The sequence below is a fragment of the Rhinopithecus roxellana genome, chromosome 3 (genome assembly GCF_007565055.1).
Source record: "Rhinopithecus roxellana isolate Shanxi Qingling chromosome 3, ASM756505v1, whole genome shotgun sequence".
Classification (NCBI taxonomy): Eukaryota; Metazoa; Chordata; class Mammalia; order Primates; family Cercopithecidae; genus Rhinopithecus; species Rhinopithecus roxellana.
In genome coordinates this window covers 176,624,153-176,651,690 of record NC_044551.1, presented here as the reverse complement: position 1 = coordinate 176,651,690, position 27,538 = coordinate 176,624,153, and the positions used below count along the sequence as shown (strand labels likewise).

The 27,538-nt window shown below is 46.0% G+C and overlaps 1 protein-coding gene across 1 annotated transcript in view; it reads right to left on the bottom strand.

The window, feature by feature from the left end:
• Positions 1-27,538, bottom strand: part of SLIT3 (slit guidance ligand 3) — a 651,942-nt gene that overhangs the window by 155,135 nt on the left and 469,269 nt on the right. The window contains exons 7-8 of the mRNA XM_010358190.2: positions 15,006-15,077; positions 8,996-9,159 (exon numbers count right to left, since the gene is read on the bottom strand). Of these exons, the coding sequence (XP_010356492.1) occupies positions 8,996-9,159; positions 15,006-15,077 (236 nt within the window). The remainder of the gene's footprint in view (positions 1-8,995; positions 9,160-15,005; positions 15,078-27,538) is intronic.

Here is a 27,538-nt window from a genome sequence, read left to right as displayed (position 1 = left end):
GGAAACCACAGAGAGCCAACCTGTAAGAGCCTCGGCTCAGGAATAGGAGAGTGTTGTGGCTGAGAGTGTAGGCTCTGGGTCCCACTGCCTCTATCTGATTCCTGGTTCTATCACTTCATCCTTATTTCCCTGTGCCTCAGTTTTCCCATCTGTAAAATGGGGAAAATAACAATACTTATTTCATAGCATGGTTTTGTTGTGAAGGCAAAGGTAGGTAATGCCTGAGACGTCTTTAGAAGAATATATAGCACAGGGTAAGAGCTTGGTAATGTTCGTTGTTATTATTGGGTCTGCTCTGCCGCAAATTGTCTGTAAGACCTTTGGCAAATCACAGTACCTCTCTCTGAGCTTTTTTTGGTACCATGTCAGTGAATAAGGAGTTTGGATTGCATGATTACTGAAGTTCTTTCTGGGAAGGAGTGAAAATACCTAACATCTTTACCTCCTCTGCTCCACCTCTCTTTGCAGACAGCAAAGGGAATTCTACAGTGTGAAAGGCTCCCATCCCATCACCCACATCAAAGGGAGGTTGGGAGCGGTTGGCCTCAGATGTCAGGGTGTTTGAAGTACAGATGGCGTTCCCTAAAGAAAACTGCCAAACCTGGCCTTCCATATCAAGAGAAGAGCACACCTGACAAAGCCAGGGAGAAGCCCCACACTTGGGACACCTTCCTGTTTGGAAATGTCAGGAATGGGAGTCTGAACTCTTGCATTTTCCATCTGTTCAGGCGGAGGGACTGGATGGCCCTCCCTCTTCTGATCTGTGAAAATGTTACTTGAATGGGGTGTGTGGGAAAAGGGGAAAGAAAGATGCCGTATCCAAGGGCTTATAACGGCGGTGGAAGTTCTAACACGGAATTCTTCCAAAGGTACCCCTTTCTGACTTCCGTTCTGAAATGAATTCTGTTTTAGACCAGACCCAGGGCACAGCCTTGAGTCCCTCTGGGAACTCGCTGGGTCTTCCCGCAGGGTGACTCCCATTCTGTTTGACTGTGTGTGCTACATTTCAAGGGATGCTGTCAAGGCAAAAAAAGTCTTTGAAAAAGATTCCTTAACCAGGTCACTAACAACACCTTTAATTACGCAGAGAGAAACAATGGTAATTATAGCCTCTGATAGCACCCTGGGCTGGCAGCTCACCAGCCAGGCATTCACACATGGTGAGGACAGTTACCTTCCTATTTCAACAGAACACTTCTGGCTTACAATGAGGTTGAAAGATGGCTTCGTTTTCCCTAGCAACATTCTCCTGTGATCAGTGTCAATGGACCAAGCCCATTCCCTGTGGGCCACGGAGAACTAGATGGCAGAAGTCCCTCCACTTTGCTCCCTGTCTGGACTGAGATTGGAATGTAAATTCCATAATGGCAGTGTTTTTTTCAGTCTTAATCACTGGTGTACTCTCGGTGCCTAAAACAGAGCTCCACACAAAACACGGACCCAGAAGCATACGTTGGCTAAATGAGAAGATGAGTACATGAAGGACACCAGCCCAGAAGCCTGGCAGATGTGGAGGGGCTAAATGTCACAAAGCTACAGAGGTGAGCCTTCCTTCTGGAAGGGCCCTGAGGGAAGCTCCCTGAGTTCTGAGTACCTGGGCTTTGGTAGGTAGGATGAGCTGTAGAATGGGGAGGTGGAGTGGCTGTGGGAGATGGGAATCTGTCTGCAGCTGTCCTCTTTCCACCACAGCTTTCCATGCTGGCAAAATCACTTGTCCAAGATACCTGGGGCCCCTCTGAGCCCATCTCACCTGCACAAGCCAGGGTGTCCTAGGCACTCTACTGAGCTCTGTCAACAAACCCAGCCCTTACTGTCCACACATGTTGGGGAAGTTAGAGGCAGTGGATTTCCAAGGAGGACAAAGTAAGGAAACACCTACCATTTTACCCAGCAAATTATGTGACTGTAAGCTGGGAAACAGAGGGGAATGGGAATAGCAATTTTATATTGGGATAGAAGGAATCACTCTCTATATCTCTGATGAAAGGGGAACATCTGTCTGCATGCACATGTGTATTCGTCTTGTACAGCATGCTCTTATGGTGGTCTCATGACCCACACTGTCCTTGAACGAGCCTATCTACTGGCCTTAACTCAGAGCACAGTGATGCACTAGGCTATAGAACCCGTGTTATAAGATGTTTTGCTTAGGAGCATGTGGACTTGCTCTTCGTGTCTTCATTTTTAAATAAGCGTCCACGCTATCTGTTCTTGGAGCTCTTTCAGTGGCACCAAAATGCTGCTCTGCTGAGGTGGATTTCTTCTCCAGAAAAGGGGGATGGGGATGCGGCTGAAGTACATGTCTCCCCTCTGGGAGGTCTTGGTCACCACTTTGGCTCTGGGCTCTCCATCTGAAGCCAAAGCTGTCTCTGTGCCAAACAGGGCAGGGCAGAAACTACAATTCCTAACCTTCAGATGTCTTTAAGGCCCCCTGGACCACGGCCTGATGACTTCAAGCGGGACAGAGCAGAGCCTGGGAGAGTGGAGGCCCCTCCCAGCTCCTCAGTGATCATTAGCGGCGCTGCCTCCGGTCCAGGGGACACTCAAGTGAGTGAGAGGGGAGGGATGCGTCTCCAGCCCAACCTCTCACAGGGCAAGTCCCTGCGGCCGCTCGCGTGGGTATTGTGCCTGGTATCCCATCTCTGCTGCTTGTATAACTGCTCCTGAAGTTATCAGAGGGAAGAAAGACTGAGCCATAACCAGGGACCTGGCTCCTGCCCAGCCACTTTGTTCTCCCAATTGGTAAGATGGGGATGATGATCACGCTGAAAGCAAAAGGCCCTAACTTGTCTGCTGAGATGAGTGGGAAAAAGACCACCGAATTTCAGACTTAGACGGGCCCATAGAGATGGCAAGGAAAGAGAAGCCCTGAGAGAGGAGGGGACTTGCCCAAGGACACAGTGGGGGCCAAACTGAGAGTAGCCATCAGTCTCATAATAGCAACTAACGTGTATTCAATGTGTACTATGTGCCAGACACTGCCTTGAGTGCTCTGTATATATTATCTTACTTGATCCTCATAAAACCCATGATTTAGGTTCCATTCTTTTTTTCCCCCTTAGCATGACATGAGGAACCTGAATAGGGAGGTTAAGCAAACTGCCCAAGATCATAAAGCTAGCGAACAACAATGTTTTAATGTTTAGCCCTGTGCTCTTCTTTCTCTGCCAAAAGGAACCCCAAATTCCTCTATTTATTGCCATGAAATTGAAAACCATCAGAGTCTTGGAATCTCAAGAGGTAGGAAGAGCAGGCTCAGGGACTGAGACACAGACTGTGTAAGCTACCCTAGAGATGATCAAACACTCTTGTGTTAGAGCTGTGTTTATTTCTATCTTTAAAAAAACCTCATCCACAACGAGCTATCACCCCATCCCAGTTAGAATGGCTATTACCAAAAAGACAAAAAATAACAAATGCTGGCACCAATATGGAGAAAGGGGAACTCTTATACACTGTTGGTAAAAATGTAAATTAGGACAGCTACAGTGGAAAACAGTATGCAGGTTCCTCATAAAAATCGAAACAGAAGTACCATATTCAACGATTCAACTACTGGGTACACACCCAAGGGAAATGAAATCATTGTGTTGGTGAGGTATCTGCACTCCCATGTTCATTGCAGCATTAGTCACAGTAACCAAGACATGGGATCAACCTAAGTGTCCATCAGTGAATGAATGGATGAAGATAATGTGCTGTATATACACAGTGGAATACTATTCAGCCACAAAATATCCTGTCATTTGTAGCAACATGGATGAAACTGGAGGACGTTAGGTCAGGTGAAATAAGCCAGACACAAGACAAAATACCACATGATCTAAGTTATATGTGGAATCCAAAAAAGTTGATCTCATAGAAGTAGAAAGTAGAATGGTGCTTACCAGGGCCTGGGGAGGGTATTCCGGAGGAGGACATAGGGAGAGACTGATCCACAGGCACAAAGTTACGGTTCGAGAGAAGGACCAAGTTGTGGTGTTCTAGTGCCCAGTAGGGTGACTACAGTTAACAATATTGTGTCGTATATTTCAAAATAACTAGAAGAGAGCATTTTGAATATTCCCACCACAAACGTATGAGGTGACAGACATGCTAAATCCTCTGATTTGATTTTTACGTAATATATACATCTATTGAAACATCACACTGTACACTATCAGCATGTTCGATTATTGTGTGTCGATTCAAAACAAAATTTAAAAAATTACAGAATATTTGAAAGTCCAAACAACAACAAAAAACCTCACTTGGTAAAAGTGCAGAGTCGAAAGCTCCAATGGCCTTGTGAGCATGTGGAAATAAATTAATTCCAGTATTCAAATTAAGCATCCTTACTGGCCTCTAGCCTTTCGAAAGCCAACAACAGACTGCGATGACAATGGGACTCGAGCAATTATGATGAGAATATAAATGAATGTGATTTAAATACCAGAGGCATGATAATTTTGGGAATGGCCAAATAAACCTAATAATCTCATCCCTGCAATGTCCAATTATGGTGTTTTAATTAAAACCTCCTAAGGAGATGGGTGGCTGGTCATGGCTTACCTTAATTATCTTTGTACTTAGTAACTGGTCCCAAATTTTAAAAAAAAGATGACAAAAAGGGAAAGTTTCTTGTTTCTAGAGAGATAAGCATATTTCATTTTTAATAATAAATGAAGTGCTTATTGAGAGGCTATTAGGTTCGAGCTTTGTTCTAGGCATTTGGGGCACCTGAAAAAGTATACGACGTGGCCCCTCATTACTAGAAGACAAGATTAATGTCTGTAGAAGAGGATATCTCACATTTAAGGCCAAGGGCAGGTAAGTGTGAAACAGATGGACAAACCAATGGGTTCAAAGACATTCAAAGCAAAGAGATAACTGATTCAGGAGGTCAACTAATAACCCTGAATTACAAATTATGACTGGTAGAAACCCTTCCAGATTAAGGTACCAGAAAATTAACACGTGGAAGATAAATCCTACAATTTAAATCCTCAAATAAACCCTTTAGATAAGGATGAAAAAAAAAAAAAAAACCCAACAAATTGCAACTCATGTAACATGAATTTCTTCTCTGGTCTATGATCACGAACTTTGATAAAGTTCTGGTCTGGTTCAGGTCACAAGCAACCAGACACTTCTAGACGTAGGACCCTGACCTTCCTCTTGAAACAAGAAAAGTTCACAGAAATCCTTTCAGCAGAGGCTGAAGGGAGCCAAGTAGTCAAGTTGTATAACATAGGGAAAAAAATTAATAAAAAAGTAAAGATCTATTTCCCCACCCTTGTGAAAAATTCCCAATAGTCTCCCCAGAGGAAGAAAATAAATGCCTTCAACTGGAAAGGTACAAGTGACAGAGGAGATGAATTTTGCCAAAGTGCACTGCTAGCAAATTTCTGGGTTAGCTGAAGTGATAAGGAGCCCATATCCAGGGCTTCTGGGGAGAAGAAGCTGGGCTCCAGACAGCTGGATTTAATTCAAAGGGAGATATCAGGGACTTGGGCAGGCAGAGCCCTCACAGGCTAAGCGAGATAAAGCTCTTTCCTGTCTCTGGAGCCATGTGTTTGGTGAAATTTTCGATACCATTTAAAGGCTCAGGGAGCTTTTCTTATGCTGCTTGGATGGGGACTGCTGGTGATGAAGCTATGCCCAGGGATGGCTTAATTGGTACCCTGATGCCTCTTTTCCTCCTGAGTGGATGACCTCTATTTTGTAAGAGAAGTTCCTGTCTTCAGTTCTTGACTGAATTTCTCCTCCTGTGGTTTAACAGGTGAATAGCTTGAATGAGGGGCATTTGGGGTTTTTGCAGTTAAAAACCACCACAGGGCCGAGTGCGGTGGCTCATGCCTATAATCCCAGGACTTTGGGAGGGTGAGGCAGGTGGATCACCTGAGGTCAGGGGTTCGAGAGCAGCCTGGCCAATATGGTGAAACCCCATCTCCACTAAAAATCCAAAAAACTAGCTGGGCATGGTGGCAGGTGCCTAGCATCCAGCTACTCAAGAGGCTGAGGCAGGAGAATCACTTGAACCCGGGAGGCGGAGGTTGCAGTGAGTCAAAATACTGCCATTGCACGCCAGCCTGGGTAACATGAACGAAACTGTCTCAAACAAATAAACAAACGAACAACCCACCACAGACAGGTCCATACAAAACAGTGTCCTTCAGGTGCCGTGTAGGGCTCAGGCATTGAGGCAGGACTGGCACTGTTGGTGGTGGCGTGTGGAGTGTGGTCAGTCCTTGAAGATAGCTCTTCTCCTTAATGTCCTTCTCTAGGGCCTCAAAGACTGACCACTTGTGTTTTAACTGCACACTCACAGACTGAACCTTCCTCCACATTGCTTCCTCTCAAGGTTTTGTCATTGTCTCACCAAGTGCATTTAACAATTTTTGAAAACATATTAGGTTGGTGCAAAAGGTGCAAAAGTATTTGCAGTTTTTGCCAAAGTAATGGCAAAAACCGCAATTATTTTTGCACCCACATAATGGCAAAAGTTTTCGGAGGGCATGTTCCACATTCACCTGACTCTTGATAGTGGGACTTCAATCTTCATGCACTAGAGCCCCCAGACCTTTGTATCTGACCTTAACCTTTTCAGAGAGTGACTCCTCACAGCATTCTAGTTTGTAACCCACGGGAGCCTGCTAAGGCACTTAAAGAATCCCTCACGCTTAGGTGTCTCCATATGTCCCTGCCCTTAATTCATACTACAGGTGAGAGGGTGGAGGTTAACAGCATAGTCATGTCTGGAGCCTTTGGACTACACTCTCATGTTCTCAAAAGACACCTGGCTTCATACTAAGAAGCTCCAGGGACCATCACAAGCAATGGGATTAACTGCTATAAACAGAAGTGGATAAAGGTGCTCCCACGTAACTATGAACCTGTCTGCTGGACCTAGCCTTTCCAAAGGAGAGAGAGTGAGGCATTCAGATTTCCTGGACTTTGGAGGGTCAGCCTTTCTCCCACGGTTTTGGATCCTGACTGCTGCTAGGTGAGCAATGTCTTGCCGCACCTTTGACGGGAAGGTGCTCTTTGACAAAGCGGCGTGCGTGGTCATATACTACATTAAACCTGGCACTCACCTGTAATGATGTGTTTTATCATTCTAATTGGTTTTTCTCACTACCTCTTGGATGACTCCTGCACTGTATAATTATTTCTTTCACTTATGCCGATATTGTACCCTTTGCCGAATAATTACTGTAATTATAGTCGCTATATTTGAATTTGGTGACTGCGTGATAAATGGTTTCATTATATGTGTTTGATGGGAAGTGATTTCTAAGTGGGCATCTATAGGAAGTTATTGAGGTACTGCTTGAGACATGTTAAAATATTTTCAGATAATAAATAACATGATAAAATAACAACAGGACAGGGGAAGTGGCAGAGAATGAGATGAACTTGAATTCAAGGAAAATTCTTGTGAATCGCAAGTGTGATCTAACAGCAGAAGAGGCCAGACAGTTTGTACTTCTGGCCATACTGGAGTCCAGCAGCCCATGCTAAGGCCCAGTAAACCCTTAGTACTGAAGGTGGGCACCAGTTTAGAAAGCTGAGAGAAATGCAGAGCCCACAGTGGTTAAGCTCCCTGGGGTCCTTGTTCCCTCTTGCATGCTAACTACCCAGGCTCAGCCTTTAGAGGACACTGGGCCCCAATTCCAGGACTGGCTTCCTGGAAATCAAAATACCTCTTTGGGAAATTTCTCAACTGAATGCTTTCTGTCTGTCTGTTTGTTTGTTTGTTTGTTTGTTTGTTTGTTTTTAAGGAAGTCAAGGAATTAGCTCTACTTATTTACCACAGAAAAAGGAAGAGTTGGTGAGAATGGAAGGTGTCAATGCAAAGTAAAAACAAGTAAAATTTGGGACCCTGGTTTTATGTATTTATTTATTTTTTATTTTTGAGACAGAGTTTCACTCTTGTGGCCCAGGCTGGAGTACAGTGGCATGATCTTGGCTCACTGCAGCCACTACCTCCCCGGTTCAAACAATTCTCCTGCCTCAGCCTCCCGAGTAGCAGGGATTAAAGGTGTCCACCACCATGCCCAGCTAATTTTTGTATTTTTAGTAGAGACGGGGTTTCACCATGTTGGTCAAGCCGGTCTTGAACTCCTGACCTCAGGTGATCCACCGGCTTTGGCCTCCCAAAGTGCTGGGATTACAGGCATGAGCCACCGCACCCAGCCAGGACTCTGTTTTAAAGCTACATCCCCTGGGAAGATTTTCCTGGGTTACTCAGTCACCTTCCATCCCCAGAGATCTGAGCTGCCTTCAGCTCTGTGTCTGCACCATTCTGTTTTCTGTGCTCCACAGGCAATCTGTGCTTCTGTTACATTTCCATTACCCACAGATCAAACTCTTATGTTTGCTCAGCACATTTTGTGGGCCCACTAAACTAGAATAATTAAGCTCCACTTATTTAGCTTTTACCAAGGGCTGTGTATTATGCTAAGTGCTTTATATGCATTATTTCACTTAATTCTCCCACCTGTTCTTTGAGTTATGAACTATTATTATTTCCATATTGTGGATGAGCAGTAACTTGCCAAAGTCACACACCACTAAGGGACAGAGCTGAGATTTCCAGCCAAGCAGCTGACTCCAGAGCCTGCATTATCTTGTCTTCCAATTTCTATGAGCAATGGGACGAAAGGAACGTGTTTAGCAGATGCTAGAACACCTCCGTTATACCTGTTTCCATTTTATGTGTGGCTCAACAAATGTTCGATTTCTTAGTATCAATGGACTAGGGGGCGGAAAAAGCAGTTCATGAATTCTTTTAGCATTTCCCTTTACCAGATGACAAGAGTTTCTATTTTAAAACCCTTTGAGGCACATTACAGCTTTTTAAGTGACTACCGAGTACTGAGGATGACCTATGGGGTTCCTTCCACACCGAGCTCTGGGCTAGGGTATGTGTTCGAGGTCAGGGTGAGGTTGGGGGAGCTCACAAGTGGGTGGGTCATAGCACAGGAGGGGAGAGCAGGTAAGGCATCCTCACCTGGACACACGTACTCCTTCTTCTGCACATCTGCCACGTTGAAGCCCCTCAAATGCACAGGAGCCATGCAGAGCGTGAACTGGCCAACTGTCCGTCGTTGTCGCAGCCAATCCGAGAGCCAGGCCAAGTGGCAGTCGCAGTACAGGTGGTTGGAGTGGAGGCGCCTGGGAGACGGCGGGACAGAGGGAAGGGATGATCACAGAGTGAAGTGTGGAGGCTGCCACTGGTCAGACAGAGTGGCCAAAACCCCTGCTGCCCCTTTCTCCAGTGTGAAAATCCCCAGGAGCCCAGGGAAGCACTTCCCTCTGCACTACCAAAAACATGGGAGCCCCAATCCTTTTATTGCCAGGTCACATCCAAAGGATGCCTCCAGGGTTCTGAGCAATGCCCATTTCTTAATAGCAAGTCCATCCTCTTTTCTTTTCCCTCAAGCAAGCCTCAGCACATAAGAGAAGGGGAGTGACATTATCACAGAGGCATCCTGATTCGAGTCAAACTTACAAAAGGCTGATATATTTGTAAATTTCAGCACTTTAGCCAGCATGAATTACAGGTTGCTTGAAACGGGCTTCTCAATCTCAATGCCCCCACCTCCAGTCTCATGTAGCTGAGAGATGCTGTTGCCTTCACCTGAGTTGTTCTTCATTCCCCCACTAAGTGTCCTTTAATAAACCCACTGCGTGAAATGCTTGTGGGCTTAAAACCAGTACCACTTTGTGTGCACTAGCTGGAGTGAGCAGGCTGCAGACAGAAGGGACATTTCTGGAGGATGTACCTTATTTCCACCCTCCCACTTAAATAAGGTGTTGTCTGTACCAGACTCTTGCGATCCATAGCCACCTCTCCACAGTGTCCTTGCTTTCCTTCCCGTGTTCAATTCTGTCTGGTGTATTTGCTATTCTGACTGATTCAGGTATGGCTGAAAATATTTTCTACCCAGTTCTAGGATGCTTAGGCTTTCCCCCTCTGGTAGCTGTGGTTCTGGATGAATTTCTTGCTCCTGAGTAGATAAGAATCCCTGGAGGGATCTGTGTGTTTCACTTCTGAGGGGAATCCCATTGGGTTAAGTGACTTGAACTTCCTTTCCACTACCAGGGAGACAAACTAAGGATATCCAGGGGCTTCTAAAGGTTCTTCCCCAAGGCCTCTCTATCAGGGGTTTCCCACTTTCATGTTCCCTACAACTCTAGGTCATTAGAAGCTGGTAGTGGGTAAGTTTTCATCACATCAGCTTATCATGTACTTGGATTTCGGACGCACATTTTAAATGCCTAAATCCTGGACATGCTAATGAGCTAGCAGGATCTAAAGACTTTCAAGTAGTCTGGGTCAAGCCAGTTATTACTGAGTGTCAGCCCTGTGGAGAGGCTCAGGCCCCCTCCACGCCTGGAATAGAGACAGCTGAAGGGCTCTTGACCACGCTCCACTTAGTGTAAGGCCAACATTGCCAAACATTGGCCAAGTGCAGCTACCTCCTGCTGGATGCCAGCAGGGCCTTCCCGCTACTGCATGGGCAAAAGCCTCCCATAGGCCTGGGCCACTGGGGCCTTGGTTGCCACAGGGGGCTCTAGATCCCATCATATCAGACAGATTAAATGAACCTATATCCCATATAAAATGTAATTTTTTTCTGCTAACAATTTTGAAAAAGACTTTTATGATTTTGTTTCAAAAATAATTAATCTGGATGTAATTTTCTTTTTGCCTTTCCCAGTGGGCTGCACACACTTTCACAGGCTCCTGGGCCCGAGATACAGTGAGCACAATGGGTCCCACGCAGTTCTCCCCTTTGAATTTGAAAGCTTAGAGTTCCTAAGCTGAAGCAAGCACTGCTTGCTCTTAGCCTGGACTCTGGAAAGAAGTGAGACCGGCAGGAAGGGGTTGGTGAACCAGAATCCTAAGCTGGTGGGAAGGACCTCAGTTTTAGGAGGGAAAGCAAAACCTCTGTCTATTCATTAAGCATTAACCACTTTGTGCCAAAAACAGAGAGGAGGCTTGGCAGTGGACTTTCAGCTGATTACAATTTCTTAAAAGTAGGAAGGAAGAAAAGGAGGGGGTTCCATGACCAGTACGCCCTCACCAGGTATAAATGTTGCCCAAGGAACACGGCAACAGTAGGTCTGTCTGGGACAAAGCAGAGCACAGGGCAGGCTGCAGTGGCATGTGCAGGCTGAGGTGCCGTTCTTTTGTGTGCCAGGAGAAGCAGAACCTTTTAATGAGCGTTTGGCTTTTATTTGGAAAGGTGGTTGCCCTCTGGTGCAGTGAGGCGTGGAAGCTGAGGCAACAGGGACTCTCTATGAGCCAAGGAGCATGGGTGCATGCGGCGGATCACAGATCAATGCAAACAAATTCCCGTCGGTTCCGATCAAGGGTAAGAGATCAATGGAACAACAAAAATGACGTTTAGGTAAGTCAGATCCTTACTGAGCTGATTAATTTATGGGATAATAAAAATGTCAGAGGCTTCCCTTTTGGAAGATTCTATTAGGTTGATCCTTTCTCAATCCTGGCTGGCTGGCCCCAAGCTCTCTCTCTTCTTAATCTTGCTACAGATAGTTCCAATCCCTTTGTCCGTCTTCATAGAAATTTTTCTCCTCCCGAGAGCACCAGAGAAGAGGTGACCCAAACTGAATTGGAGCCATCAGAGGGCTCTCGTCAAAAGCCCAGGGCAATGGAGCCCAGGGTGGTGGACAGACTCTGTTCCCTCTTCTTGGAATTGCATCCACCAGAAACGCTAAAAGAGTCAAGCTGGGTAGATTCTTGCCTTTCACAACATGTTTGGGAGATCAAGTTCAGCAATACCATCTCAAATAGTAATATTAAAAGAAAAATAATCATAATGAGCATGAAATGAGAGCTTAGGCACTGTCAGGGGTGGTGCTAATCCTCTTGAGTGAGAAGGGACATTATTTTAATTACTTTCAATAATTTTGGTGAGGTGTGATGGCAATGATACAAGGGAGGGTGGCCTCCATCGGCACCTGGGCTCTGCAGAAGCTCTCATCCCCCTTCCTTTGTTCACCTGGCAACTGCTCTTCTCCTTTTGTTCCTGATGAATGGCCTGAGCTCAGGCTGTGATGGCAAACTGCCTGTCTGACACTGGCTCCATGCTTTCTGACTTTGACTTTGGGCAGCAATTTAATTCTAGGCCTCAGTGTTATCATCTGTCAAATGGGGATATTAGTGGTGCCTCCTCCCTAGGGCTGTTGTGAGAATTGAAATGATTCGTGGGAAGTGCTTAGTACAAGGCCTAGCATGTAGCAAACCACTGAAGAAATGTTCACTGTTATTACGACTGAGAGGAGCCCAGCTCCAGATTTCACTCTCTTCCCAGCCCTTAGCCCTGCATGGACAAGGCTACAGTTCCTCATTTAGATACTGAAGCACTGAGGTGGCTAGTTGGGTCTTGCATGTTGTTCTGCAATCTTTGGCTGATGGACACATCATATTCCATGCTGATGAAACCACCTCTACAGAACATAAGGTGAATGAATACAAATGCCAATTTATAAAAGGTGCCTTTTAGCCACAGATGCTAAATTAAATTTCCAGCAAATCCTTTTAGAGAGGGTCAGTGTTCATTTTCTATAAAATGTGGCTTTCTGAATTCAATATAAAAGCTTTCCTTTAGAAATCCCATTTATGACTTCCTTCCTCTCTCCTCTTCCCCGCTTCTCCACCACCACCAGCCGTCCCCCCCCAACCCCATACACACTTTAATTACAGTGAAGGGGGATTAGTCAGCTCAAGTCTCCAGGGAGTTCTGTACAGAGCCATCTCTGAAATTAAACTAAAGAGAAAATGGCAGCAGGCAGGGAGCAAAGAGAACAGACGAGATTGATTGATTGATCTGAACTCATCAGATGAACGTTCAGGATGGCAGAGAAGAATGACAACAGAAACCAGTAGAAAAAAAGCCTCCTGTTCTCTTGCCTCTCCCTACTGCAGCCCAAACAAAGCACCCCAGATCCAGGCCTAACCCTGTCCCCACAACTCCCAGGGAAAGAGCCCAGCTTCTGTTATTGCTGCTCCTAAACTGAAAATAACAAAGAAGGGAAGGATAAATCACAGGAACAGCTCCTAGGAGCTGGACAGCTGATTCCTGCAGGTAAGAGTCATTTTTCTTTGATGCAACCCACTTGTCTGGGGTAATACAGGCCCAGCACCCTGAGGCGCACTCTCGGCTTCTTGCCCAGAAGCCCTGGGCCCCACTCTTCCCCAGCTCATTTGTGGTTTGCTGGGAACTTTGAAGAGGTCTTTGAAGACCAAATGGCTTCTTAAAATTCCATTACTGTGCTATCCTATTTTAAGACGGAGGGAAAAGAACAGATTTTCTTGGCTGAGTTATGCTATTGTATGAGGGATCCAGGGAAGAATTTGGGAAGCAAAGATGGAAGCAGGGCTCAGATTATTATTCTTTATAATAACTAGTATTTGTTGTGTGCACACCATGTACCAGGCACTTTACGTGTTAAACTGCACTTCATCCTCACAGCAACTTTGAGGTAAGCATTCATGAACTCACTTTCCTTGAAGCACAGACAAATGAAGAAACTTGCTCAAATTAAGTGGCAGAGCTCCCATTTAAACTCAGGCCTGACTAACTGCAAACTCTCTGACCTTCTTACGGTTCTCTGCATTGCCTCTTTATATAAATTGCTTCTTTGGTCTTTATCTTTGCCTGAAGATAAAGTTGCTTTCTCATGAATGCAGTGGTTCTCAAACTTTATGAGTGTTAACATCTCCTGGAGGGCTTATGACAAATGGATTGCTGGGTGCCACCCCCAGAGATTCTGATCTGGTGTGTCTGGTGTGGGGCCTGAAATCTTGCTTTTCTAACAAATTCTGGGTGATATTGATGCTGCTGGTCTGGGTACCCCACTGGGGAAGCTCTGCTGTAAGGATTTCCAAATCTCATGGATTCTATGTTGCTCAGGGAGCACAGATCAGATGGCTGCTTGGAACTTTCAGTCCAGATTTCTGATCATGTGATAATAATGTAACAATCAATATCATTTATTGTCTACTGTTTGCCAGGCACTTTAAATATCTAATATCATCTGATCCTCACCACCATTCCTATTTATAGAGGAGGGAACAGAGGACACAGAGCTAATAAAGGGGACTGCAGGAATTCTAGCCCTTGGCCTTGGTCCTAAATGTTTTTGGCTGACATCCTTGGGAGCTGGCTCTTTCCCTGACTAGTGTGATGCAAATACCACCAAAGCGCCCCCAACGCGAGCCAAGTTTCAAGTCTGAACCTCTCTGGAAAGGCTGACAGAGTCCACTTACAGAGAAACTTACAAAGAGGTTCCTGACTGGGAGCAGAGGGGAACTCCCCAGGTAACAAGAGCACGAGAACTGCTCTCGGTATTGGTCACAATGAGATTTGTTTCCTGAGTATGCACCCTGGAAAACTTAAGCCCACCTAAGACATTAAAGGTAAAGAACCAAGTATGAGAATGACTGCATTCTAATATCAGAATATCATCCAGGGAGCAGGTGAGCAGGGAAATGTGGGTGGGGGCTGGGTGGGTGGAGAGAAGGAGTGACTCTTCCCGTACTGTTCATTCCCCAGGGGAAAACCATTGTAACCACTGGCAATGTGACAGAACTGCCGACGTTACATGACGTTAGCTAAGCAAATGGTGAATCATTCAGTCAGAGTTCTATATGTTTTGTGACAATGTAAAACTAATAATCTTTTCTATCAAGACGGAAAACATGCGCACAATACAGGAAGAATTCCCACAGTTCCAGGGTAAGAGAAATGAGTCTGCTTGATGCAGAGAAGTGGTTCAGAGCCATGGGTGGTGGCACTATGACCTGTCTCTGCATCCACCCTCACTTGCCAAGGCACCCCTCGGTTAGTAGCAGAATAAGGAGACATTTGAATGTAGGAACCATCTGCCTAGTCATAGCACGGTAGGTTTGACGAGCAGCTTAGAGTGCTGCACTTTGGGCATGAGGTAGGGAGTAAGTGGGAGAGATGCACGGACTTCTTACTCACAGAGTTCGGATCTTCGGCATGTGGTTGAAGCTGGTGACCAGGATGCGACTGATGTTGTTGTTGTTGAGGGTGCTGTGGAGATAGAGAAGGGAGATGGTCAGCCAGGGAGCATCAGGGGGAGGCGCCAAGATGCTTGTAGAAGACGGGGGGAGGGATGGATGTGACCACAAGACCATGAGTCAACAGTCATGGCCTGGCCAGTGGAGCAGCTGAAGACAAGTGGACAGGTCTCCAGACGAGAAGAGCATGTCCTGATTTTTTTATTCAGGTGGAGCCCTCCTTCCCTCTACTGCCCTCTCAGGACTTGCCTACCCACCTTGAGTAAGAGCATTGCTTCCTGAAACCCTCCTACGCACTGAGCGCTTCATTATAATATCTCTAATTCTTACATCTACAATGCCGGTTACCTATTCCTGTCCTCGGTTTACAGAGAAGGAAACAGAGATGCTTAATAACACACAAACCTACAAATGTGTTATCCTCATATTATGGATGAGGAGGTTTAGCTACAGAGAGGCAAAATCAGTTTTCCAAGAACAATCACTGTAAAGCTCTGGAGATGGGATCTGAGCCCAGCACGACCTCGTTGCATTCTCCTTGTCCCACCCATTGCATGTGTTGCCCTGCACAGGATGCTGTGGGGATAAGTGATTCCATATTTTCTAGGCATCTTCTGACCCTTTCAACACATCTAATCTTTTTCGTTTTGAGACGGGGTTTCGTTCTTGTTGCCCAGGCTGGTGTGCAGTGGCACAATATCGGCTCACCGCAACCTCCACCTCCTGGGTTCAAGCTGTTCTCCTGTCGCAGCCTCTCAAGTAGCTGGAATTACAGATACCTGGCTAATTTTTGCATTTTTAGTAGAGACGGGATTTCATCATGTGGGTCAGGCTGGGCTCGAACTCCTGACCTCAGGTGATCCACCCCCTCCCGGCCTCCCAAAGTGCTGGGATTACGGGCGTGAGCCACTGTGCCCGGCCTTCAGCACATCCCATCTCAAGTAAGTCTGTGAGCTCTGTGCGTTTCTTCTTTCTGGTGCATCTCCATGACCATGAATGAAGCTCCTGTGGTGCATGTTAGCACTGACAGGTACTTTTGTGCAGGGAAAAGCAAAGAGAAAGGCGTGAGATCCATAAATGAACCACTGAAATGAGGCTGAAGAATGAAGCCAGGCTATAGACAAGTGCCCAGGCTTACCCTTCTGGAGAAACCTATTATGGAAGCCTAGGGAAAGGGTGGCAGCTAAGGAAGGCCATCTGCAGAGGCAGAAACATCACGTAGCAGGAGGGCCTTTTGCATCAGTTACTTCAGTGACTACCCAGGTGGAGAGACACAATATGTGGGAAAGTCAAGCCTAGCTCTCAGCTCCCTGACCTCACACCTGTCTCACTGTACCTCCCAAAGAGGAAGAGTTGGATACAGCCCTTGGTACAATTCCTCATGGTGGCCACTTGTTCCTGTGCCCTTCTTTTCTCCGCTCCTCCCAGAACCACATCAGACGTCCCCTACTCAACAACCCAATTCCTCTTACCCTCTCTTGGGCTTCCATGGGTCCCTACTGGCCCAAGAAGGACACTTTCTTTGGAAGCCTTCATGGATTAAGCCAGATGTCTTTTGCCCTTGGCTTTTGGTAAACACATGATCTTCCTCTTAAAATGCCCTGTACATCATACATCTGCAAAGACAGGACCATTTTCTGTCCTGTACATTACTATAGCCTCATGTCCTGCTCTGTACATGGTTGAAATCAAATCCTACTACTTCAAATTGTGTGGCCTTGGGCAAGTTATCGACATCTCTTACCTGCAGGTTCTTTATTTGTGGGAGGAGACAGGTAATGGTACCCACCTCACAGGGGTAAAGGCTTAGCATGGGGTATATGCTCAGTAAGTGGAGGTCACTGTGTTACTGACATTCATGGAGAGAATCTAGTCCTGGCCTGGCCTATTATATTCCCCTCTACTCCAACCCCAATGGAAATAGAAACAGAGGTTTATCCAGCATACAGTGCCCCCCATACTCTCCATCCTCCCCAAGGGGACCTGTAACGATTCCTTCTCCAGCCCCTTGTGAACCCAGTCCAAAGCAGGATTCCAGTGACTACACCTCCCTTGCCCCAGACTATTCCTGTAACCCCCCACATCTACTTATCATCTGTGTGGCAAAAGGCACAGAACCTAATTCTTTTCTCTCCCTCCCTCCCTCCCTCCCATATTTACTGTGCACCTGCCATGTGTCTGACACTGTTAGGCATATGGGATGGTAAAGAAGAATGAACAGACAAAATTTACATTGCCTACTTCTGCCTACTTTGTAACTTCACTAACTCACCAATGCAGGTATTTGGCATTTTATGAAGTTGAGCCCACTTAGCTGTTTTGTTTCATGTGACTCCTTTTCTGTGTGTGTGTATGTGGGGAGATGCTCAGTGGGGGATAATCTATCCTGCCTCTGTCCATCCAGAAAGATTTCAGAATATCTCATCAAACAACACTGAAGAATTTGTCACTGCTATCAGATCAGGCACTCTGCCTTGGCAGGGAGCTTCCTGGGGGTGAGGGCTATGCTTCTCTCCCCTTCCTCATTGGATTAGAAATGCCTCCAGGACAGAAATGATGCCTCCATTTCACCTTCTGTCCATTTCAGAGTTCTGGGCTCCACACTTAGGGGAAACCAAGTTAAGGTTGTAGACTGACCACCAGACAAAAAAAATCTGAGCATCCTCCCTATTGCAGAGAAGGGGCTTCTTTCCAAGCATGCCCAGTCATTCAACATCAGGTGGAGTTCACAGCCCGGCTCTAATTTAGCTGAATATACAGTACAATTATAAGCAGGACCTCGACTATAACTGCATCCGGCAGTAGTCCGGCAGCGATGACTTATTAATGTATTACTACACTGATATTTAAATGTGAGTCGTAATGAGGGCTATAAAACATTTACGATAATAGCAATTATTCCAGAACCAAAATGACTAAACACAGTATTCAGACTTTCATGATTTGCTGCTTGGGGCTGGCCAGCCCGGGGATGTCAGAGGGTTGGTAACCTCTCAGACGCTGATTGCTACGGCAGCTACAGTTTTCGTTTCTCTAATAAACACAGATTTATTTGATTTCCAGTCTTGGCAGCTTTTGCCCACACACAGAGCACTGCATTCTATTTGGTTCTTGTGCCGCTGCCTAAGTAGCTGGCATTCAATGAAGGAATTGTGCTACAACCCCAATGCCAAGGAGAGGTGGTGAGCGTGGACCTCGAAGGCAGAGACCTAGTTTAGACTGGCTCTGCCACTTACAGCCTATGCAACCACGGGTAAATTTCTTCATCTCATTACGCTTCCCCCGTTGTAACATGGAGATAATAATAGCACTGGGCTCATAGAGCTTTAGTGGCAATTAGATGAGATGTTACTGATAACTGCTAACATTAACTGAGAGCTTATTATATGCCAGACGGGCTCTGAGCTAAGGGTACTGCATTGTATCGTTTCTTTTTTTTTTTTTCCGAGACAGAGTCTCGCTGTGTCGCCCAGGCTGAAGTGCAGTGGCGTGATCTCAGCTCACTGCAACTTCCGCCTCCTGGGTTCCAGCAATTCTGCTTGCCTCAGCCTTCCCAGAAGCTGGGATTATAGGTGCGCACCACCATACCCGGCTAACTTGTATTTTTAAGTTGAGACGGGGTTTCACCATGTTGGCCAGGCTGGTCTTGAACTCCTGACCTCAGGTGATCCGCCTGCCTCAGCCTCCCAAAGTGCTGGGATTACAGGTGTGAGCCACCATGCCCAGCCTGTATTGTTTCATTTAATTCCTCCAATTATCCCACGAGGCAGGGACTTTTGATATCACCTCCATTTCATGAATGAAGCAAGTGGAAGTGCCAAGATTTGAATCCAAGCAAGACTGAGTCCAGGAATGAGGCTTGTGTTAGTTTTCTATGGCTGCTGTAAAAGATTACCATGAATTTGGTGGCCTAAAGCACCACACATTTATTCCCTTACAGTTTTGCAGTCAGAAGTCTAAAGTGAGTTTCTGGGGCTGCGTTTCTTTCAGGGGAGAATTTGCTGCCTTGTCTTTTGCAGATTGTAGAGGCCACCCACGTCCCTTGGCTCGTGGCTGCTTCATTGCGTCACATTAACCTCTTGCTTCTTTTTGCTACTCAACCATTTTTAAAAAAATATATTTGAACACAACTCCAAACAGCCATTGAAGCCTCTTCCTTCTGTTGTCACATCTCCTGCCACTCACTGTGATCTCTACTTACCGGGGCCTTCCTCTTACAAGGCCCCTTGTGATTATCCTTAGAGCTTATCTGAACAATCCAGGATAACTCCTCCATCTCAGGATCCTTAATATTGTCCCATGTGCCAGGTCCCTTTTGCCATGGAAGGCAACATTCACAGGTTTCTGGGATGAGGTCATGGACATCTTTGGGGGCCTATTAGCCCAATGCCAGGGTACTGAGATGGGACAAGGACTCCCCAGGAGGGATAAATAGATGAAGATTCACATAATGGATGCTCCAGGGGTTGGCAAACAACTGCCCACAAGCTTAATCCCATCCAATGCAGCCGGTTTTTGTAAAAATGGTTTTACGCATTCACTTTTGTATTGTCTATCTGCTTTTGCATTACAATAGCTGAGTAGTTGACACACAGACCATATGGCTTGCAAAGCTAAAATATTTTCTGTCTGGATTTTTATAGAAATTTTGTTGGCTCTTGACTGCTGTAGAACTGAACCATCCTGTCTCTGCCTTTGTCGGTGATTAAATGTGACATGCTAGGCAAGGCACATAACTGCTTGGTAAGAAGAGGGGTTTAGGTCAGAGGCATTCAAAACTTAAAAACTACAAAAAACATCTTCAGGAAATCCCAAGTGGCAAGTAGTAGCACTGGGCTTCAAAAGCAGGCAGTCTCACTCCTACCTTGGAAGATCAGTCCCACTGTTTCCAGAACCTGCAATGCCGTGATGGAATCGAAACCTAGGGGAAGGTCCTGCACGAGAGAGAGTACAGGTGAATCCACCTTGGGTTGTGCATGGAAGGAACTTGGGCAGTGGTTTTCAAAATGTGGTCTCCAGACTGGGTGCAGCAGCTCATGCCTATAATCCCGGTACTTTGTGAGGCCACAGCGGGAGGACTGCTTGAGCCTATTGCTTGAGACCAGCCTGGGCAACATAGGGAGACGCTGTCTCTACCAAAAAAATAAAAAATAAAATAAATACATAAAAAAATAAAAATTAGCTGGGTATGGTGGTGAGCACTGGCAGTCCTAGCTACTTGAGGGGCCGAGGTGGGAGGATCACTTGAGCCTGGTAGGTCAAGGTTGCAGTGAGCCAGGATCATGCCATTGCACTCAGCCTGGGTGACAGAGTGAGATCCTGTCTCAAAACCAAACCAAACCAAAACAAAACAAAAAAAGAAAAGAAAAAGAGAAAAGAAAAAAAAATGTGGTCTCTAGACCAGGCCCATTACCTGGTAATGTGTTAGGGCACAAGCCGCTACTGAACCAGGAACCCTGGGGTGAGTCCCAGCCTTGTGTGTTTAATGAGCCTTCCAGAGGAGTCTCATGCAAGCTCATGTTGGCAAACCATTGAACTAGGGAAAAAGCTAAGAACAGAGCCTTTACTTAAGTGTAGAGGGTAGTATACAGGATGCTGTTTTGCAGCAACTGGGACTGAAGGCCTCTTCTGGGGCAGGCATGGTGTTTCCCCACTTAGGAAGAAGCCCAAGCTCTGAAATGATAGACAGTCCTCAACGGAGGTGGCTGTAACCACCCTTGGAGAGCTCTAACTTGGCTTCTGCCCCTGGCTTCCACTGTTCCCTTCTGAGTGTCAACGTGGGGCTCTCCATTGCATCCCTCAAGAGAGCCATCTTTGATCTGGAGGAGACACGTCCAGCTGCAGCCACCCCACCCTGGCAACCTTAATAAGGCTGACATTTTCCTCTGTCTCCTCCGATTAGGCCGTCGCTTTATCACTCTGTGCTTTCCTGGCTCTGGGTGTAATCTGTGTGTTGTGTGTCCATAACACCATGTAATTGGCTCTAATGCAACAATATTATCTGCGAGCATGTATCACATAATTGCAAAACCAGGCATCTGCAGTAAGTGTCACTGCAGCCTCTCTGTGTGCCAACCTTCCTGAGGGTATCTTGGAATCCCTCCTCTTCCCGTCCACATAGGTGGGGATCCAGACTCCCTGGGTCCAGACTCCCTAGACCCTCTTGGCAGGCTGGCCCACTCACGTTCTGTCTCAAGGCAGGTAGACTTCTGTGTAAGTCTACATAAGCAAGGTGGTTCCCTCCTTAATGGCCCCCAAGAAGGAGACTCTTGGTGAGTCATCAGCCACCATGACGACAGGATGTCTATTTAATAAAGTGGACTGAGAGATGCCCTGAGTTGTACTTACAAATGTGGGCATCCAATGGCCAGCATGGCAAGCCTGGAAGAAAGTGCGATCTCTACCAGTGCCTACAGTGAATTAACAGAGGTGGATGCAGCCAAAGTACCAGACTCCTTTCCTGAAGAGCAGCTGAGTGTGTAAGTGCTGTGGCCGGACCCTGTGAGAAACACCTAAACCACAGGCAGGGGACGATGTGCACGGAGGGGCTCTGGCATGTGCAGACCTCAAGGGGGACTCACTGCTGGCCCTCCCTCTTGCTTGGCTCAGGCAGGGCAAGAGAAATGAAACTGCGGACGTTGCAGGTTCTTGGGGCTGTCCTTTACATGCCAGATCTCCTCTCTGGCTCACAGGTCAAAGCGAGCCACTCTTCTCAGTCTTGCTGGGCAGATGCTGATGGGCAGCCACTATGGGACCAGGAATCAGGGCCTACTGCTGATGACTAGGCCCTACGACACTCTACCAGGTCCTAAGAGTGCGAACGTTATCGGCTGACTCAGCTCTATTCGAATCTATATGGATGGCTTCTCTTTGTGGACTTGGCCCCAGGAGAGCATACGCTGAATCTCAACCCCACTCTCTTAACCTCACTGAGGTTGAGAGGGGCATCCCCAAGCCTCCCGCTCAGCCCAGGGCCTCCATCCTTGGCACCTCCTCCTAAATACCCTATCATTTTTAAGTGAAACTCCCTTTACTGTTTCCCTCCTCTCCAGGTTGAACTTGCCTTTCTCATCCAGCTGTACACTGCTCTAATGTGCCTGGGGTCTCTGGGAAACTCCAGAAACCAGGAATAAGAACGATGCAATAAAGCATCCTTAGAGAAAACCTAAGCAGAATGGTATAGGTTCTCCTGTGAACACACTACTTTCCTCTAATGAGCTAGACTAGTCAAGGATATTGCTTTGAAGTAAGCTTGCCAAAATCTTCCAATAAAGGTATCTATGATGTTCATAATAGCAGAAATAATGCTGATACTATTTATGAAGTGTTTACTAAGTCCCAGCACTAGCCTGAGCACTTTTCATATATTATCTCATTTAATTCTCTCAACACTCCTGAGATATTATTACTTCCATTTGGAAGCCCAGGAAATGACAGAAACTCTGCTCAGATCTCACAGCTAGAGTTGCGGAGCCAAGATTCAAAGCCCAGAGGTGTGATACCAGGACCTATATTTTTCATCACTACACAAAACTGCCTCTCACAGGATTGTCTTCAGACAGACAGATGTCACCTTTCCAGCTTCCACATTTTTCCAAGGTGGAGGCGAATCACATGAGTTTGTGATGGACCCATCCTTTACTGGTCCCTAAAGTGGCAGGGAACGTGGTGTTGGCCTCACTGCTGAGGCTGCTACAAGACAACAGCATCACACAGCCCTCCTCCTGTCCGAGAAGCAGGGAGAGCTCAGCTCAGAGAGCGAGGGAGGCAGGAGAGGCAACGTAGGAGAGAGGACAACCAGGTCTCAAAGGCGTCTAAGGTCAAGGTTTGGCTAACACGTATCAGTGTTGCCAAAAGCCTAGTGGCCCGTACTGTTGGATGGGTTGACTGGAATTTTTAAGAATATCCTGTAGAATAGAAAGTACAGATCTGCCTGCTCCTTAAGCAAAGCTTCTCTTTTGCTTGTTTGGAGTGGGCGATGGGTCTCCAAGGGCATATGAGGTGGGAGGAATATGAGAGATTGGTGGGGGTGGGGGAGAGTGGAGGGAGAGGCGAGACAAGGGTGGGAAGCCATCTCTTTCGCATTACCTGCTTTCCTGGACTATCCTGGGTGCTGCATATTACTGAGTTCCTTGATCTCCCTGTGGACCGTTTAAATTAAAGCTCATAACCATTGTGTGGGCATATAATGAAAACAACTGATGCTGCACTGATTAGTCCATTACTCTCAACTGTTAGAAAACATAATGATCTCACAAGGGGCCTTATTCACTGACGTATAGCAGTCGAGCTCTCATTTGACACCTCAAATTAGCAGCCAAAGCAATAACAGCTGGGGTTTTTGTCTCAATATTTGTACCCGACTCTAAAGTGATTTGGCACCGGGTGAGCGTTATTTTTAAACACACAGCTCTCACCGCCAAGTAACATTTTAAATGGTCTCCAGGTGTCATGTAAAACCTACAGAAATAAATAAAAACAATCAGCTGCCAATTTGGGCCTTTGATAATACAGATTCCTTAACAAAAGGGCTTGTCTTTGGTTCTTCTTTTATTATATATTCATATTATGACAGGCAGAAATTTGCCTCCAACCACTCGGCAGAGCCTCAATGTTCAAAGAAAAATAATGCCTCCGAAAAATGTTAAAAGTGGAAGATCAAAAGAGAAAGATAAATCCTCAAATCCCGTCACTACTCAATCAGATCCCGTGTTTGGGGTCCCTTGGCTCCGAAGAACTCCTTACTCATTTATTGAGGTGATCACAGATACTGCCTAGCAGTGACTCAGAATGGCTCAACTGCCTTCCAGCAATGGAGTTTATTTTAAAATGTACTTTAAATGACATGTGAATGAGATGGTCTTGGTCTCCCAATTCTGTTTCATCATCAAGAGCCTGGGACCATGGACAGTCTTGACTCAGAAATCAGGCAATTGCCAACGTGTCCACGGATGCAAGAGTGACCTCCAGCTTACATTACTGGACAGGTGAGTTTGCAGTTGAAAAGGAAAGAAACAGGCAATTTCCACCTCAGCTGCATTTGGTGCCTAGCCCAGTAAGAGAGGAAGAAGAGGGACATTTTGAAAATATCCATGAATGTGTACACTAGGCGAGGACAGAGAGCAAGTCTGTTTCATGTAGTTACATAGCCAGGCCCAGTGTTTGGCATGTAGGAAGGCTCACTGTTTACTGAAGGGGTTGGCAAATATCAAAGCATGAATGGTCATGTTTTTGGCATCTTTTGATATAAATAAATTTCCACTCTGAACGGCCTTCTGGGCTAATCCAGGAGTACAAACACAATTGCCTACGGGAGTGCGGTTTGTCATATAAGTGAGTGAGCTGCGCAGGGACTGTTGTAAACCCAGCCTTACTAAATGGGATCTTCACTTCTTGTTTCAAGAGACTGTGCTACGCTGGAATGGGGGTGCAGCATTGCCAGTTCTTCCCTTTTGTTATTTTTAAAGAGAAAGCCAGATGTCTAGAATTTTCATATGGGGTCTCCTGGTTTTTTTAATACTGGCAACTAAATCACCTTGAGTATTAAAACCCACAAATGAAACACCTGGGGGCTGGATCTGGCTTGCAGGTGCCAGTTTTTGGTCTCTGAACCAAACAAATTAATTCGGTAATTTAAATCAGAAAAAAATATTGTAAGAAAAAGTGCTGGGACCACGGACAGTCTTGACTTAGAAATCAGGCAATTGCCAACATGTCCATGGATGCAAGAGTGACATTATGGCATTATGGTGAAATGTGGTTGAAACCTTCCCTCTATACTGCAACTCCCGAAGGGCAGCCACCAGTGATGAATTATCTTTAAATGATTGTAAATTATTCAATGTTTCTCCCGCCACAACCATTATTACTTGGGGACAAAGAGCCCTGACTAAGTTTCTGTTTCTAAAGGTAAGGCTGTTTTCCACCAGGCAGGTGAGCTCGTCTGGTTTTTGCATACTACTCATTAGTTCTGTGACCAAACATATAGGTCACTTTTTGTGGACAGTTGGAACTAAGCCACTTCAGAGCTGTTAGGAAAAGCTGCACAGGGTGCATGAGGCTCTGTTCCTGGGCTGAGATGCCAGAGAGGTCCTGCTGCTTTTTATCCTCTGATATTTGCAAGCGAGGGAGTCTCCCAGGGAAGTGAGTGCAATTTACAGCTTGGGCTATTTGGACTCAGCAATGGGCAGAGAATTCTAGTGCTTACTCAATGGGTTTCTGGTCAACCCCGGTAGCCAGGGATCAGTGATGTGGAATCTGGTCTCTTCCAGACTGCCATCTGACTGGATAATCTACTGGGGCACTAGAGTGGCCATTTCCTAAGCAATGGCCAAAGGCCTGGAAGGCCCTGGAAAGGGAGGGTGTTGTCCCCATGCTGAATGCAAAACATTCCCTCTAGCAAAATGCTGGAGATGTAGAGCTGATGGCATGAACAGGACATGAAAGCTGGTTTCACTTACTTTTGTTACCTGTCTGCTAATATAGGGGCAAGCAGACAGCAATAAAGAGAACTGGATAAAGAGCCAAAAGACCTGCTTTCTGGCCTGGTTCTTCCACGAATTTTTCCTATGGCTGTGGGCAAGTCATTTAACTTTTGTGGGGGAGTTTCTTTCTTTTAAATGAAGTGGTGGAACCAGCTGACCTCCAGGGTCTTTCTAGCCTAAACTTTCACTCTCTAATTCCAATTGGGTTGGTGCTGGCTCTAAAATAGCATTTCCGGACTGGGAATCGTTTTCCAGATGTTAGAAGAAGTGGTCATGGATGCCCAGATCTGCCCAGCTCTGCACAAAGACAGGACATCTGTCCAAAGTCTGAAAGTCACAACTAGCCTCCAGTGTGCAGCATGTGAAAACAGTTAGGCAGGGTCAGCTCTTTTTCCTTCTCTCTTTATGCAAATACCTGGCTCAGCTTCTGTGGGGTTAACAGGCTTGGTTCCCTAACCGGCTGCCGCATCTCTAGTGTACCTATGGAGACAGGAGGGGCTCAGACAAGGGGGTAATTTTCCTACCCAGTTGACTTCGTGGAAGTCATTTGCAAGGCTGTGAGAAGCAAATAATGGGGATCAGGAAACGAATTTACACCTAGAGGGTTTCGTTTTGGTGGGCCATGGTTGCAAGGATCACACTCCTGGGTTTTGATAAAAATGGGGTCTTTTGTGGGTATAAGACCCAGATGTTTAAATTTAGATGGAGAAAGGGCTGGGCACGGTGGCTCATGCCTGTAATCCCAGCACTTTGGGAGGCCGAAGCGGGTGGATCACTTGAGGTGATGAGTTTGAGACCAGGGGGATCCAACATGGTGCAACCCCGTCTCTACTAAAAATATAAAAATCAGCCAGGTGTGGTGGTACACACCTGTAATGCCAGCTACTCGGGAGGCTGAGGCAGGAGAATCACTTGAACCTGGGAGGTGGAGGCTGCAGTGAGCTGAGATCATGCCACTGCACTCTAGCCTGGGCGATACAGCGACACTCAGTTTCAGAAAAAATAAATAAATAAATAAAGATGGAGGTGGAGGGTGAGGGGAGTGGCAGATATTTCAGATTTACTTTTAGAGAAGACACTATTTAAACATTCTTAATGGATGTGAAATGGCTGGAGAGATTTGGAGCAGGACCAGGAAGCAGGCCTGGTAGGAGCTATGGTGATTTGCAGAGCATGCCCTGTCCAGACAGGGTACCCACCCATAGTTCCCAACTTGCACTGTCCAGTAAGGTAGCCATGAGCTACATGTGGCAATTCACATTGGAATCAATTAAAATTAAATACAAATTTAAAAATTCAGTTTCTCAGTTGTGGAAGATGCACTTCAAGTGCTAAAGAGTCATGTGTGACCAGGGGCTTCCATCCTGGATAACACAGAGATGCAATGTTTCCCTCATCACAAAAAGTTCTATCGGATGGCACTGCTGGAGAGATAATAGCCACAGGCGGGCCCAGGGTTGGCAAAGCTGCTAGATATTCACTGGAAGTTGAATTATAAACTTTTACACAAAATTACTTGAGTTTTAAATGTTGGCAACAAATTCTAATTATTTGTAAACATTCTAATTATTTGTAAAAAAAAATTAAAGGAAAACATGAAATCCCACATCTGTTGGTTTTATTCAACCCATGGGCCAGCAGTTGGAGTCCTCCGATTTAGTTATAAGTCAAAAGAAAATGGACTCTCTCCAGCTTTTTGACAATGAGTTTGAAGAATCCAAATATGAGCTTGGAGAAATGGAATCATTATTTCCTTCATCCCTCCTTCATCCACCATCCCTTACTTCAAAAAACAAAAAACAAAAAACAAAAAACAGGGTTTAGGGTTTTTTGTTTTTGTTTTTTTTTTTGCTGGGTGCGGTGACTCATGCCTGTAATCCCAGCACTTTGGGAGGCCAAGGCAGGCAGACCACTTGAGGTCAGGAGTTCAAGACCAGACTGGCCAACATGGTGAAGCCCTGTCTCTACTAAAAATACAACAAAATTAGCC